General features: G+C 36.9%; 1 protein-coding gene across 1 annotated transcript in view; it reads right to left on the bottom strand.

Moving 5' to 3' along the window:
• kcnh6a (potassium voltage-gated channel, subfamily H (eag-related), member 6a) overlaps positions 1 to 13,517 on the bottom strand; it is a 40,042-nt gene that overhangs the window by 12,094 nt on the left and 14,431 nt on the right. Inside the window, exon 6 of the mRNA XM_026206896.1 lies at positions 13,206 to 13,408. Coding sequence (XP_026062681.1) covers positions 13,206 to 13,408 — 203 coding nt within the window. The remainder of the gene's footprint in view (positions 1 to 13,205; positions 13,409 to 13,517) is intronic.

Below are 13,517 nucleotides of genomic sequence, written 5' to 3'. Positions count from 1 at the left end.
AAGATGAGCATAAAAAAACGTATGTGCTACATTTTTGTCCAATAAAAAGACGTGTATAAACTACAAAGGAAACACATTTAAGCAATACATTTATCGAAAACAGTCATGTGACTTTGCCTCAGCAGATCTTTTGATTGGATAAGTGAACTGACAAGTGCACCAATCTCATAATGACAAATGAATTTTTAAATGCCTGCACCAAAGTCCATAAGATCACCTCCCCTAACTGTCTCATACGACTGTGTTCTGAGGTGCAAGTGAGTCATTTATTATGCAGGGAAAATAGAAACTTATGAGTACTTTTGACCAGTTTCACAGGTATTGACTATTTTATCTGTTAAACACATAGGATGGAAACAGTGCTTTATTCCCAAATGTTTTATTCAACGCTCGTAGTAATTTTGCACATTTGTGCAGTGTTGTGGAACCAGAATGATTCAGCACAACTATCCAGTCCCCAAAACAAATTCAATTATACAAACAAACATGCCCACTACAAGGTGAAATCTATGAGTGTAAAATGTCAGAAGATACCTCAATAGACCCAAACAAACATACACAATGCACACTAGATGATATCTTGATGGCATTTTAAAGAACCAGACATTTCACTCAATGCTCTGAACTGAGATGAGATGTAATGTCACTGTGAGAAATGCAGATATCTGCTCATCTTTCATGCTTTGCTCTTCTATGTTTAAGTGTCCTCTCGCTCTTGACATGTGCCATTATTAAACAGAAGGACACCAGCCACGTCCTACAGACCAGATCAAATCTTAAAGGGCATGGACTGAAGAAACACGCCACAGGGGGTCTGTCTCTGTTGATCGACCACCCTGCTTCAAGTGTTGCAAATGTCATTCTATAGGAAAAATTACTAAGATATAAACAGGAAAAATAATCAAACCTTGAAGTCTTGATTATGTTACTATTTATTCTCCCTCAAGATGTCCCAAACCTGTATCATATTCTTTCATTCATAAGTCACAAAAAAAGAATGATCTAAACACACAACAAATATATCATAACTGTAGAACATATGAGGAAAGAATTTAATGTGCACTATGCAACTTTTGGGGTTCTAGCGGTTAATAAACAATAATGCATGCATCCAATGGAAGAACACTGTAGTCGGAGCTACTTCTCTCAGTTCTCAATCTTTGTAAAATTGTAACAAATAAAAGTATAGTGTACCTGTAAATCATTTTTATCAGTTAACATGGCACAAGGTTTGACAACATGATGTTTGGCTAAAAGACACTCAAAAAACAATTCACAGTTATTACGAATTCACACACTCTCAGACATTAAGAGCTAGATTTTAAATTGTGTTCATCAATACTTATGCCTCCACTGTCACGTCACTCCAGCTTTCTATTATCTCTCTCTACTCTGATCAAAGATCAATCACTGGCCATGGCTCTTAAAAACAATGGATTCAAGTTGTTTTTGTTTTTTTAAAGCAAAGCCATAGAAGAACAATTTTGGGTCCACAAAAGTACCTTTCAGAAAACAGTTCTTAAAAACGAATCTGTATTCTACTATACTGAACCTTTTGGTCAATGGACCGATTCCATGAATGTTGAAGTTTCTTCATGAACCAAAGAACCTTAATTTTTAAAAGAAAGAAAGAAAGAAAAACTTCACTGTACCATTTGTCTAATAAAGAGACAAAAGCCCCCAAAAAATAAATGACCAAATAAACGGAACCAAAATAAAAGGGAAGCACATACTGTATTATGCAACAAGTATTTTTTAAGTCAGTAAGTATGCAGCAAGCAAGCAGTGGGCTATATATGTATCCGCTGAACTATTTCACACTGAGACCTATTTTCTGCTAGAGCTTCTGCCCAATAGAAACTCACTCCTTTAATACACCATTAGCAGCCCATGATTACTGCTCACACAGACGACCATGGCAACCACTGGCTGCCATGGAAACTACAAGTTGGTCATTGAACATCAGCCATGTGGAAAAAGTTGGTCGATCTGAAAGAGTTCTTTTGGGATGGAAAAAAACTATTTTTTAAGCAAAACAATAAAGAGCATAAAAATATAAATGACTATAACAGATGCCATGGCATTCAAAGATATGTTCAAATAATAATAATAAAATCTCAAACCTAATGCACGTTTTTTTTCTTCTTCTGATGAACTAGTATGAACGCAGTGTTACTTGCTTTTCAGTCTTCTTTCCTTTTACTTTTATACAAATTTTAGAACACATGACGAGTTCATGCAAATCACAGCCTTATGCAGTTTGACTGTCAAGTGATGTGATACGGCATGCAGCTTTCCTTTTTCTTTTAAGGTTGCATGAATATAAAACAGGGCGTTTTTCTTTAGCACTTTAGGCCTCAGAATTGCCTTTGTTTAAGTAGATGGATGGCTTCATTTAAGTAAATAAGCTATTTCCCTGCCACCACTTTCCAACTATTCAAGCTGACATCAAAGAAAGTGTTTATGATGAATGTTTCTCTCTATTTGTCATATCATACGCAAGTAAGAAAACATCTCTATAACATTTGCAAATGCATTCATCAAATATTTCTGAATACATCATTAATGTGCATCCTGCATAAACTGCAGTCTGTACTGACCGGTATGACAATGAGAGGCTCCTTGTCCATGTTCTCCAAGGTGTCGTGCTGACTTACAACATCCACAGAAAAATAGTTTCTTTTGAAACCGAAGAAACTTTACAGTCACTACTTAAAAACAGACACTTTGATGCAGTCATCTTTACCACAAACACATTGATCTAAAGTAATAAAGAAAGCAGTACAGCATACTGTAGATGGATGACGCCAGCTTTCTGAATCCAAGAGGACAACAAGCTGGATTGCTGAACAAACAGTCTTAACTGCCTAAATGCACCAATTTACAGGAAAAAGAAATCGACAGGAAAGGGAGTGGTGAGGGAGGGTGTGGAACATTTCCAACAGGTCAAACCAAATCAGACCCAAAACGGCTGAAAGAGTCTCCTACTGATCAGTTGTCAAAGTACGGCATGAATGGTTATTGCTGTTGCCCTTGCTTGTTTAAATCAATACATTAATATAGAAAGAATTCTTCTCTTTCAGAAGATTATCACATCCACAGGTGCATGGTGAAAGAAAACTCAAAATACACGCAGGTTCATCAAAAATATTTGTATTTTTATTTTAGACTAGCATTGAGAAAAAAACAACTGCAGTGTTATTTCAATCAGTATTAGTTAACAAAAAGTTCTAAATTTTTTGTATTGTTAACTGAAACTACTAAAGCTGATATAAAATCGAATCCAACCACATCCACTAGTTATATTATATAAATAATATAAATATTAGATGAACATTTTAAATGAAAATTATGAATTTTGCCATGTTGTTTTAAGTTCAAGCACTAAAATCACTAAAACTAAGACCGAAAAATAAATCAAATCAAAAACTAATAACAATGATAAAAAAAGTACACAACAGAATTCTGAAAAATAAATATAAATAAATATATTATAAAAATCTAAAAATAAAAGCCAGTTCAAAATATTAGTTTTTTGCATGTGAAATGTGAAATTATTTGTGCTTTTTTTTTCCAGACATTTATTCCAGAAGCACCAAAAAAGTAGATAGGAAATGAAAATGTAGCAATAGCTTATTTCTGTTATTTCTTACTCAATAACCCAGCCTTTATAAAACATCCATTGTTCCTGAATAATATCTGTAGTTTAAAATAAAATAAATAACAAATATAGCTTCTTATTGGGATGATTTGATCAATGCAACAATAGTATTAAGCAAAATACAGTATTTGCTTATCAACTTTAGAAGTCAAATGATTAGTAAAAAATAAATCAGATTCTCTCACACCCCGAAGGAGATCATTTATTATAGATCTACATCTTTTCAGATTAATCACTAGTGAATAAAATGACAAAAGAACTATCAACCATCATTCCTTTGTTGTTGAATATGGAAAGTGTTCAAAGTGTGTTCTAACTCTTAAGACAGTAAGGAAGACAGATTACAGAAATGCATTTCTCTAACAAGCACATACATGTATGAGATAATAGATGGATATTACTAAATATATAATACATGAGTATTAGCACCTGATGCAAGCAAGATGCTTCAAACATGTGTGTTGCTCTTTATGCCACTATTTACACACAGTGTTAACAGCATCTACCCTTTTTACACAGTGTAAATAGCCATTGCCAAAAAGTTGTAAGTTGTTCAGAAAGTCTCATCTGGCATCACATGATTCCACACATGCACATGCTAGTTAATGGATTAGACTTCTACTGTTTTCATAGTGAGCTACTCATTATTTCCTATGTTCTAACTCTACCCCTGCACTGCACATAAACTTTTATATCCATTCAGACCTTACTTTGTGTTTATTAATCTTTTTTCTTCTTCGTATGAAGTATTGGCAAGTGATTTCACTTTTTGTAATCAGTGGAATTTTGCTATCAGTTGGGAGGCATTTGGTCCCCATATTAGGCAAAACCTTTCCCACACACACAAGCAGAGTGACAAGAAGTCCACAACCTTGAAAAGTGTTATTCACAGCTCACAGGCAAAACAGCATCAATTTCCAGTGAAGGACAAAACAATTCTTCCACTTTAAGTGTCTTATTCATATTTAAAGCGCTGCATATTATACATATTTTGTAACACTCTCAACATTTACTAATCATGTGAAGTCACAGTCCTTTCTTATCAGTCTGCCCGTGTCTGTGAACACACACACAAATCCACTGTGTGAGCACACATTCAAATCCATGTGCTGGAGAGCTCCTGATGACAGAAGGCGCTCACATGCACACACACGAATTCACTGGAGCGAGATATCTGTGCTTATTGATATAATCTAACACTCCGTTTCATAATGATGGAACCTGGCAAATCCATTCTCACTGTCTGCACGCTGACTACAGTCACAAACTCAGCGACACACACACAGACAAAGATACACATAATTAAAACATGCACTGTGCAAAACTTCACCAACAGCTTTATCTTGTAAGGCTAAGGTCAGTGTAACATTTCCATGACAATACTATATGTTGTTTCTAAATAAAAAAAAAATTAAAAATCCACCACTCTCTGAAAAAACAGCTTTTAACACGCAACATTGCACTTCACAATGCAAAACAAAAGCATGGTGCTTGGAAGGATGTGTTCAAATGCTTATAAAATAGACTAAACAAAAAAAAAGGAGGGGCGATAAGAGAAAACAACAAAAAAAGAACAAAACAAAACATGTTAATGCAACCATAACAAATAAAACAAACACATAGTAAAATGGGAATAAAAGACAAGCATGGAAAAACAAACAAAAGTCAAATAAAGACATGTAGTTACACACCACTACCACAAATAAAACAAACACATGGTGAACGGCAGCAAGACAAAACAAAGAAATAAAGACAAAATAAAGGGATGTGACCTCAGGCAAAAACACGTCTCGGTTTGCATATGTCTCACAAGTCAGAAAACGTCAACAGAGTCTGACACTGAAACAACACTATTAACACTGATCTATGTGGGTGGCATCAGCTGTCAGTCAAATCCATCCTGGTCCTGACCTATTTTTTTTCCTAACCAGGTGTGAGAGGTGAAAATCAAACAGAGTGAAGGAGAAACAAAGCAGCAAAGGTAAGAAAAGAGAGAGCAGATGAAGAGGAGATAAATAGAGGTCAAGACAAGGATGGTACTCACAGGCTTAAGTTTCTCTTTCAAGCTCATGGTGGCATTCTCTGAGCCGTGCTGAGACAGACACACAGAGCACTGACACGGGGAAACACCGCCCTTTCACACTCGCTCTTTTCCCTCACGCACGCACACAAACACACACATGCACACGCATACTGATAAAGGTGTGGAATGGACACGGCCATCCCATTTGTGAAATGATTAGACTATGTAGACAGAATATGGATCTGATGCATGCACTGCAAGAGATGCACTTCTCACACTGTATGACTATCATTTTGTGTGCCTTTTATCATGTTACATTAGTTACATTACATGTAGTGTGTGAAATCCTTTTATCACATACACAGTGAATTAACAATACTACAAAACATATTTCTGTAAACTGACAAAAGAACCTTTTTTTAAATTACTATTATTAACTATAATATCTAGTGTTAAACAAGTAATAGTAAAATAACGAAAATCTCCAGTTCAGTAAAGAAACTGTTTAAAGAAAGTGAATTGGTGGAGACTGTAAATAATGCTCATGTGTTGAACACTGTTACTGTTATCTATACTTTATATGCTTGGCTCTGATATTCTTGGATTCACGACATTTTCACTATGTAGCTGCACTGTGGCCTGCATATGTCACAGGCGTAATTATTCAGATTATTCTGCATATTTACTGCAGAAACCTGCATAATTATTAGAGAAATTACAGATGATTTCTTTTTTAGCAGTTTTACTTAGTGTGCATGACAACACCCTTTTCATAATTTCCCATCCTTCATAATTAACCTTTGGAGTCAGTACTTATTTTATATTCGGTAATTCCTGTGTTCCTCGATTTCAGATTCCAGCTTCTCGTTTGTTGTCACGGATGTTCATAAATTATCACAGGTGTTAGTCATTAGTTCCCTCACTTGCCATGTATTTATGTTGCTCTGCTTCACTCTTCTGTTGTCGGTTGTTGTTTGTGCTATGCACACTGTTTCCAATGTGAATGAGTCATTAATTAAACTTCACATTGTTTCATCCTATTCTTCACCTTCCTTCGAACTATATGTTATGGAACAACCGACCAACTAAATAGATTATTCTGCTCAATTCGCCGCTATTGCTTGTGAGAACTGGAACTTTCTTAATTTTCCAAACCAAAGACATCTGCTTGCTTCCTGCTGTCACCAGTCCTTTTGACGATGAGATCATAAAGTCACTGTTCCGGATCGGGGCTAATTACCATTGCCCCTCAGCTCACCCTCAGTCAGTGCCATCCTGGAGCTTTGTCTCGCTGCAGGTCTTCCAGTCTCCAGCACTGCCTTGGAGTGAAGATCCCGTCTTTACCTCCAGGCTCCAAGGCCTGGATTCCACCTTGGCCCATCAACCCACTGGCTCCACCTTGATCAGTCGTCGTCCTCCAGTTTCACCTCATCCCTCCACCCGATGGCTCCAGTAGGCTCCTCCTATTCTCCGTCTCCACCTTGGTCCTCACTCGCTCAGGCTTCGCTACAATCTCCCGGGTCCCCGACTCCGCCTTGGCCCTCAGGACCATTGATGTCACCCTGGCAATTTGGCTCTCCGTCTCTGCCCTGGGGCTTCTCTTCCACTGGCTTCATCTCTGTAAGTCGGCCCCCTGGTGTCTTCAGCATTACTTCCACCATGGCTCCTCCCTTCATCGACGGCGCTGGGGACTTTCATCTCTGCTCTGCTCTGGGTCTGTGCCATCGGACACTCACCATCTTTGCCACTAGGGTCTCGTCGTCATCCACCACTTATCAATGCTCCTCCCTTCATCTGGCCATTCCCATCTGCTCTCCAGCCTGTCATCTGTCCTTCACCCACTCCTTGTCCTCCTCCAGAGCCCCCACCATCCCTCCCTCATTTGTTTAGCTCTGTTGTCATGGCACTAAGTCACACCTTTTGGAAGGGAGGGGGTGCAATTTCACCATTATGTTGTTTTAGTTTCATTTTCATGTACTTTTTAGTCTGCATTCTGTAATTCCTTTGGATTTATTGGTTGTCGTGGACATTAATCAATCATCACAGGTGTTATTCATTCGTTTCCTGATTTGCCTTGTATTTATGTTGCTCTGTTTCACTCTTCTGTTGTCAGTTGTTGTTTGTGCTAAGCATAGTTTTGAATGTGAATATCCTTAATAAACTGGGGAGTCTTTTAATAAACTTTGTATTGTTTCATCCTATTCTTCAAATATATATATAAGCAGCCATTTTGAGCACACTTTTGTGACTTATTTCATAAACATTCTTACCGACATCAATCTGCTGAGTGGTAGTGTATATTTTTGGAGCTTTTTTTCCTTATATTTAATGGACAGGACAGCATGAGACAGGAAACAACGAGAGAGGAGAACTGTTCTTGACTTTTCCATGACCTCCCTAATATTTATCTGTGATTCTAGGAACCCAAATATCAATGTAATTCATCCTCATACTTCATTCAAAGATTGCAGACCGGTCCACTAAAAACAGTGCAGCTTGTCACATAACTAGGTACGTCATGTTATGTAGACAAATCAGTAGTGACAAAGATCAATGCAGATAATCATTTCCCTTCTTGCCCAGTGTCAAATCGAAGTGCAATTATCAAGCCAGGAACTGCCTGTTACAGCTCTACCTCAGGATGTAATACTAAACAACAGACTGTACATATGCCTTAATACCACAACATCAAGCAAATCTTCAACTGGTCATACACAAGCTTTACACTAATTACTTACACCGCCAGCTTCAAAATGGCTTAATAAATACTAAATGCATTAAAAGAAAGCTAAAATTTGAAAAGGTTTGAGTGAGGGTTATGGGGATTGTATCTAAACATACAAATAAAAGAAACAATGTTATACAAACAAACGAATGAATTTTAGCATAAAATGACAGAAAGACAAAGAGCGAGCAAGAGTAAGACAGACTGAGAACAGGAGAGCAAGTAGAGAGGGTCAGAGAAAGACAGTGTGTTTGCATGCAGATTTATCACAGATGTGTTTGTGTGCGAGTAGAGAAACGGACAGTCAGTGTCTCTTTGGCCTCTGCTACCACTGCCCTCTACTTCCATTAGCCCTAGAAGCCAAGGTCAGCAGCAGAGAGCAACCACACACACACACACACACACACACACATCCACAGTGACAGTCACATTCACACAGCTCACGGATCACGCAAATGAGAATGCTGTTAATATTCTCAAAATACAGTTGAAACAACAGCCGGATCAACAAATCTGAGGCCATACATGTCAGTCTAAACCTCTATGACTTACTTTCTTCTGTGGAACAAAAAAGCAGATATTTGTGATCATATGTGTATTTGGTCCATACAATTGAATACAATTGTTTGTGAACGTAATCGAATGTATCAAGACTTTTCATTAAATATATATATAAAACACTGCATTTACTCAGTTGTAATTAGGAAGAAGGGAGCAAAACATTCAGTTCTTGTGTGGAAATGTGTCATAAGCTGCATTAAAAGCTAATGACAGACACAGGGGCTTTATGATAGGAATGTGCAAGCTGGCAGTAGATTTGTCAGCATGATTGATTTTTCCACTGGTAGTACAACACAGTCTCCCACGTGTGTCCATGGAGAGAGACGTCACCAATACCATCTCTTTCTCTCCGTCATTTTCAATGTCTTTCTGATTCTTCTTCTCTCTCTGCTGTACTGCACCCTTCGTTTTTGTACTTTCGTACTTTGTATTACTTCATCTCTATAACTTTGAAGTCAATTGCAGACTGTTCCGATCATCTTTCAGGCTTTTATATGGTAACACTTTAGAAGAAGGAACACATGTTCACTATTAACTATGAACAAACTCCTAATTTGCTGCTTATTAATAGTTAATAAGGTATTTGTTAAATTTAGGGGTGGATTAAGGGATCTAAAATATTGTCATGCAGAATAAGGCAATAATATGTGCTTTATAAGTACTAATAAACAGCTAATATCATAGTAATATACATGTTAATAAGCAACTAATTAATAGAAAGAATTGGTCTTGTATAAAGGGCCCACACAATCTTTGTAAAAGACATAAAGTGGAGTAAATTGAACACATAGGCAGGCATTCCAGTATAGACAGTACACTGCAATAATCACACAGAACACGGGGGTAGAAAAATGTGTCAGAATGTGTCGTTCCCTACACAACAACCAAATAAGCACTGCCCTCATCGGCACAGGACTCAGTGGTCTCTGTATATAGGTCACTTAGCTGACCTGTGCGGAGATGTTACGAAATAGTAAATCATGTAAATAATGTCACCAACCTTTTCATTGGCTGATGAGGATTGATGATGCTTGTGCAGATCGTATGTGTGTGACTGTGTCTACATTTAAAAAGATTCAGTTTAGTGACAGCCGACGCGGATGTCTTAGATGGCAGGGTGGCCGATGGTCGATATACTGTAAAGCTACCAAACAACAGGAGTGATGTGACATTCAGCACCAAGGCTTCGACGCTTGCGTCAAAAAAACTAAAATATCTCCCAATGAAGCACTGTATCAGAGCTTAATTCGTTTTGTCATAACCTCTTGATCTGTGACCTCTAAAGCTTCGTTTTCACACACAACCATGTGACTGCTTTGTATTCTAAATCAAACAACGCAAACCCATTGCACAGGTTTCAAGTGTCATTCACTTCTTTGATAAGAAAAAATCCGAATATGGATAAATATTTACAAGTAAGGTTTTGTGCATGTTCAGCTTGTATTAATGCTCACCTCATAAGCACTTCAACCGACTAATTTATTTTGAGCCATGATTTTTTTTTCGTTAATTTATTCTCTGACTCATTTATTTGTACTTTGGCCAAGTACAATGTCATTTTAACTTTTTATTCCTTTATATGATTTTCGTTGCACTAATTGATTTTTTTATATAAAACAGTCCAAAAATGGCTGGGACGTCTGGGACACAAAGGCACCTTTTGTCAACTTTGACCACAACATGTCAACAGTGTGCAGTGCTTTGAGGTAATGAACCATTTTACGATACAGTTGAGGGGACAACAGGGCACTCAAGAATCTGGGAAGTTTGTGTGCAATGGGAATAGGGGTGGGAAATCACAGAGTGTGGACCAGCAACTGTTTGGTTACCTTAAATATTTTCTTTTGAGTTTAGCACAAGAAATAAATTAATACAGGTTTGATACAACATGAGGCTCAGAACAGCACACAAATGAAATGTTTAAATTGGCAAGTCTTTAAAGCACATGCAAATATTGCAGTTCTTGCATATCGTGTACTCTTTGGAGTTAAACAGGGCTGGGGCATCTATCATTTTACTCACACTTCTGTCCACCATCCTATTAACAACCTATTTTTCTTAAGCTAGTTAAAGCAGCAGTTGGTTACTTTTGACGCTCTAGCGGTTAATAAACAGAACTGCTTGTGTCTTGCGGAAGAACACTACTTCTCTCTGTTTATGTCTATGAAGAATCACAAAGGTACTGGGTTACTCCGCCGCGGTACCCCCGAAGCAATCTAAAATAGTCCGAATACAAACACTTATTATAGGTGCACCCTAGTGATTCAGGACAAGCCAAAAACACGGTTTGGAAAATGGATTCATGGTGTACTCGCTTATTATGTTCATTTTTCTACATTTTGAACACAAACAAAGTTACGGACCGCAGCTCTGATTGGTTGTTTCTTAACGGGAGCGATGGAGTTTCTACAAATGGCAAAAGGACCACTGGGAGGAGCCAGAGGAGCTTGATTTTTTTCACAGATTATCTGTCTCATATTCTACTGTCAGGACATAATGACAGGTTTAACAAATATGTAAAAAAAATATTTTTACAAAAGTTACCTACTGCAGCTTTAACTTATGTTCATGTTTCCCTCATTCACGTTTTGAGTGCCACCTCGAGGAGCCACGAAGTAGTGACGCTGAGAGCAGAAAAATCTATTTAGAGCTCCTTATTTTATTATTTAAAATATTGATATTTGTTTCCAGCATATCAATTGTCATATCGCATGGAGAAGAGCCACATCCTGGCTCTTTCATCCAGTTTTAGCGACGTCCTGATCCAGGGAGGGTCTAAGTTGTCCCAAACAGCTTCCACATTTTAATAAGTGTAATACTTAATTCTTAATGAAGTCTTCACTGTGCCTCTGGGCATTGATAAAGCCTCAGATTTTTTTTCTTTCTTTTTTTTATCCATCTCCTGACTTGTGCCTGTCCACAACATGATCCCAGAGATCTTTTGACAGTGCCTTGTCAAACATTGCTTCAGTTGCACTACTAAGGACTGAAATGCTCCAGGAAAGCACTTTTCATGCTGAGCTGATCAAAATGAACACAGCTGATCAAAGTTAAAAGTCAAAAGTCTTTTTGTGTCATTGAGAAGGTTATTGTCTATACCTGGTTTAGTTTATGCGTTATTTTTAGGATTAGGGTGATCCTTTTTCCAACTCAGTAATTTGGGTTAAATTTTTTTCCTGACATGGTGGTATTATATCTTTCACCTGGACGTCAGAAGTTGCACTGAGTAAATACAGCTGGATAAAACAAAAACTGTGTCCATCTTCATTTTAGGCTGCAGATCAACAAAATGTGATTATTTTAAAGAGGGGTGATTCTTTTCAATACCCACTGTGTGTGTGTGTGTGTGTGTATAATATATGCAATACTCAAAATATTTATTACATTTTTACTCCTCTGCCATAATAATGTCTTTATTTTTATTTTGTAAACTTTTCACAGCTATACTGACATAAGCTACTGTTTAAAAGTTTGGAGATTTTTTATTCAGTGTGGATTCATAAAAATGATCAAAAGTGACAGTAAAGGTTTGTATATTGTTACAAAAGAGTTCTATTAGATTGTTACATTCATTTCAACATTTAAAAAAACCAGAAATGCTTCTTGAGCAACAAATCAGCATATCTTAATGATTTCTGAAGGATCATGTGACACTGAAGATTAGCGCAACATTGCAGAAAATTCAGCTTTGCATCACAGTAATAAATCACTTAATAATAAATTATTAATTTGAAAATATATTAAAATAGAAAACAATCTATTGTTTTACATTGTTATAATATTTACCAATATAACAGTTTTACTGTATTTTTGAGCAAATAATACAATCTTGGTGAGCATAACAGATTTATTTAAAAAAAAATCTCGAAAAAAATCTTACCAACCCCATAAATTTGAACAGTAGTGCAAATATCAAAAACTGTATGATAATTGGAAAATAATTAGATACGTTTTTTTTGGCACATTGTGTATTTAATTTCATTAAAAATGTTACTTGATTGAAAGCTTTAATTTTTACCTTAATTAGTTTTCTACAATCTACAATTATTATTAATATTTTTTTTTTATTAAATCACAAACTGTATATCGACAACGCCATAAATAAATAGAGTTAGAATATAAAATCTCAAGGCCTCACTAAAATGAACAGAAAGATAAGGAACAATATCCTGAATCTGGTATATATACACCTGCATGAAATATGTAGATGAACTGTCAAGTACTTTTTATATTACCTGCGTGACTTGAGTGACCTTTTCAGAGACGTTCTGTGTGCGGTCTTTAATCTTGCTGGGTGCTATGATCTCGATCTCGGTGGGGGAGGGTGGTCTGACACGGTCTGAGCTGAAGGATATCGTCACCTGAGGGATTCGGCCAATAGCACGGTGCCGCATCAAATCAGAGTCTGAGGTGGAGTTCAAGTTATTGGGCTTCAGATCTGAAAAAGAAAACAGCAAACCAAACACACAGTTTAGTGTCACGCCTCCATCACTGCATTTTAGCAGCTATCATTTCACACTGAATTTAGGAATAAATTATGGGAAGGG

Source organism: Carassius auratus, chromosome 3 (genome assembly GCF_003368295.1).
Source record: "Carassius auratus strain Wakin chromosome 3, ASM336829v1, whole genome shotgun sequence".
Taxonomy (NCBI): domain Eukaryota; kingdom Metazoa; phylum Chordata; class Actinopteri; order Cypriniformes; family Cyprinidae; genus Carassius; species Carassius auratus.
The sequence above is the reverse complement of the archived record's forward strand: the minus strand, read 5'-3'. Positions and strand labels throughout refer to the sequence as shown.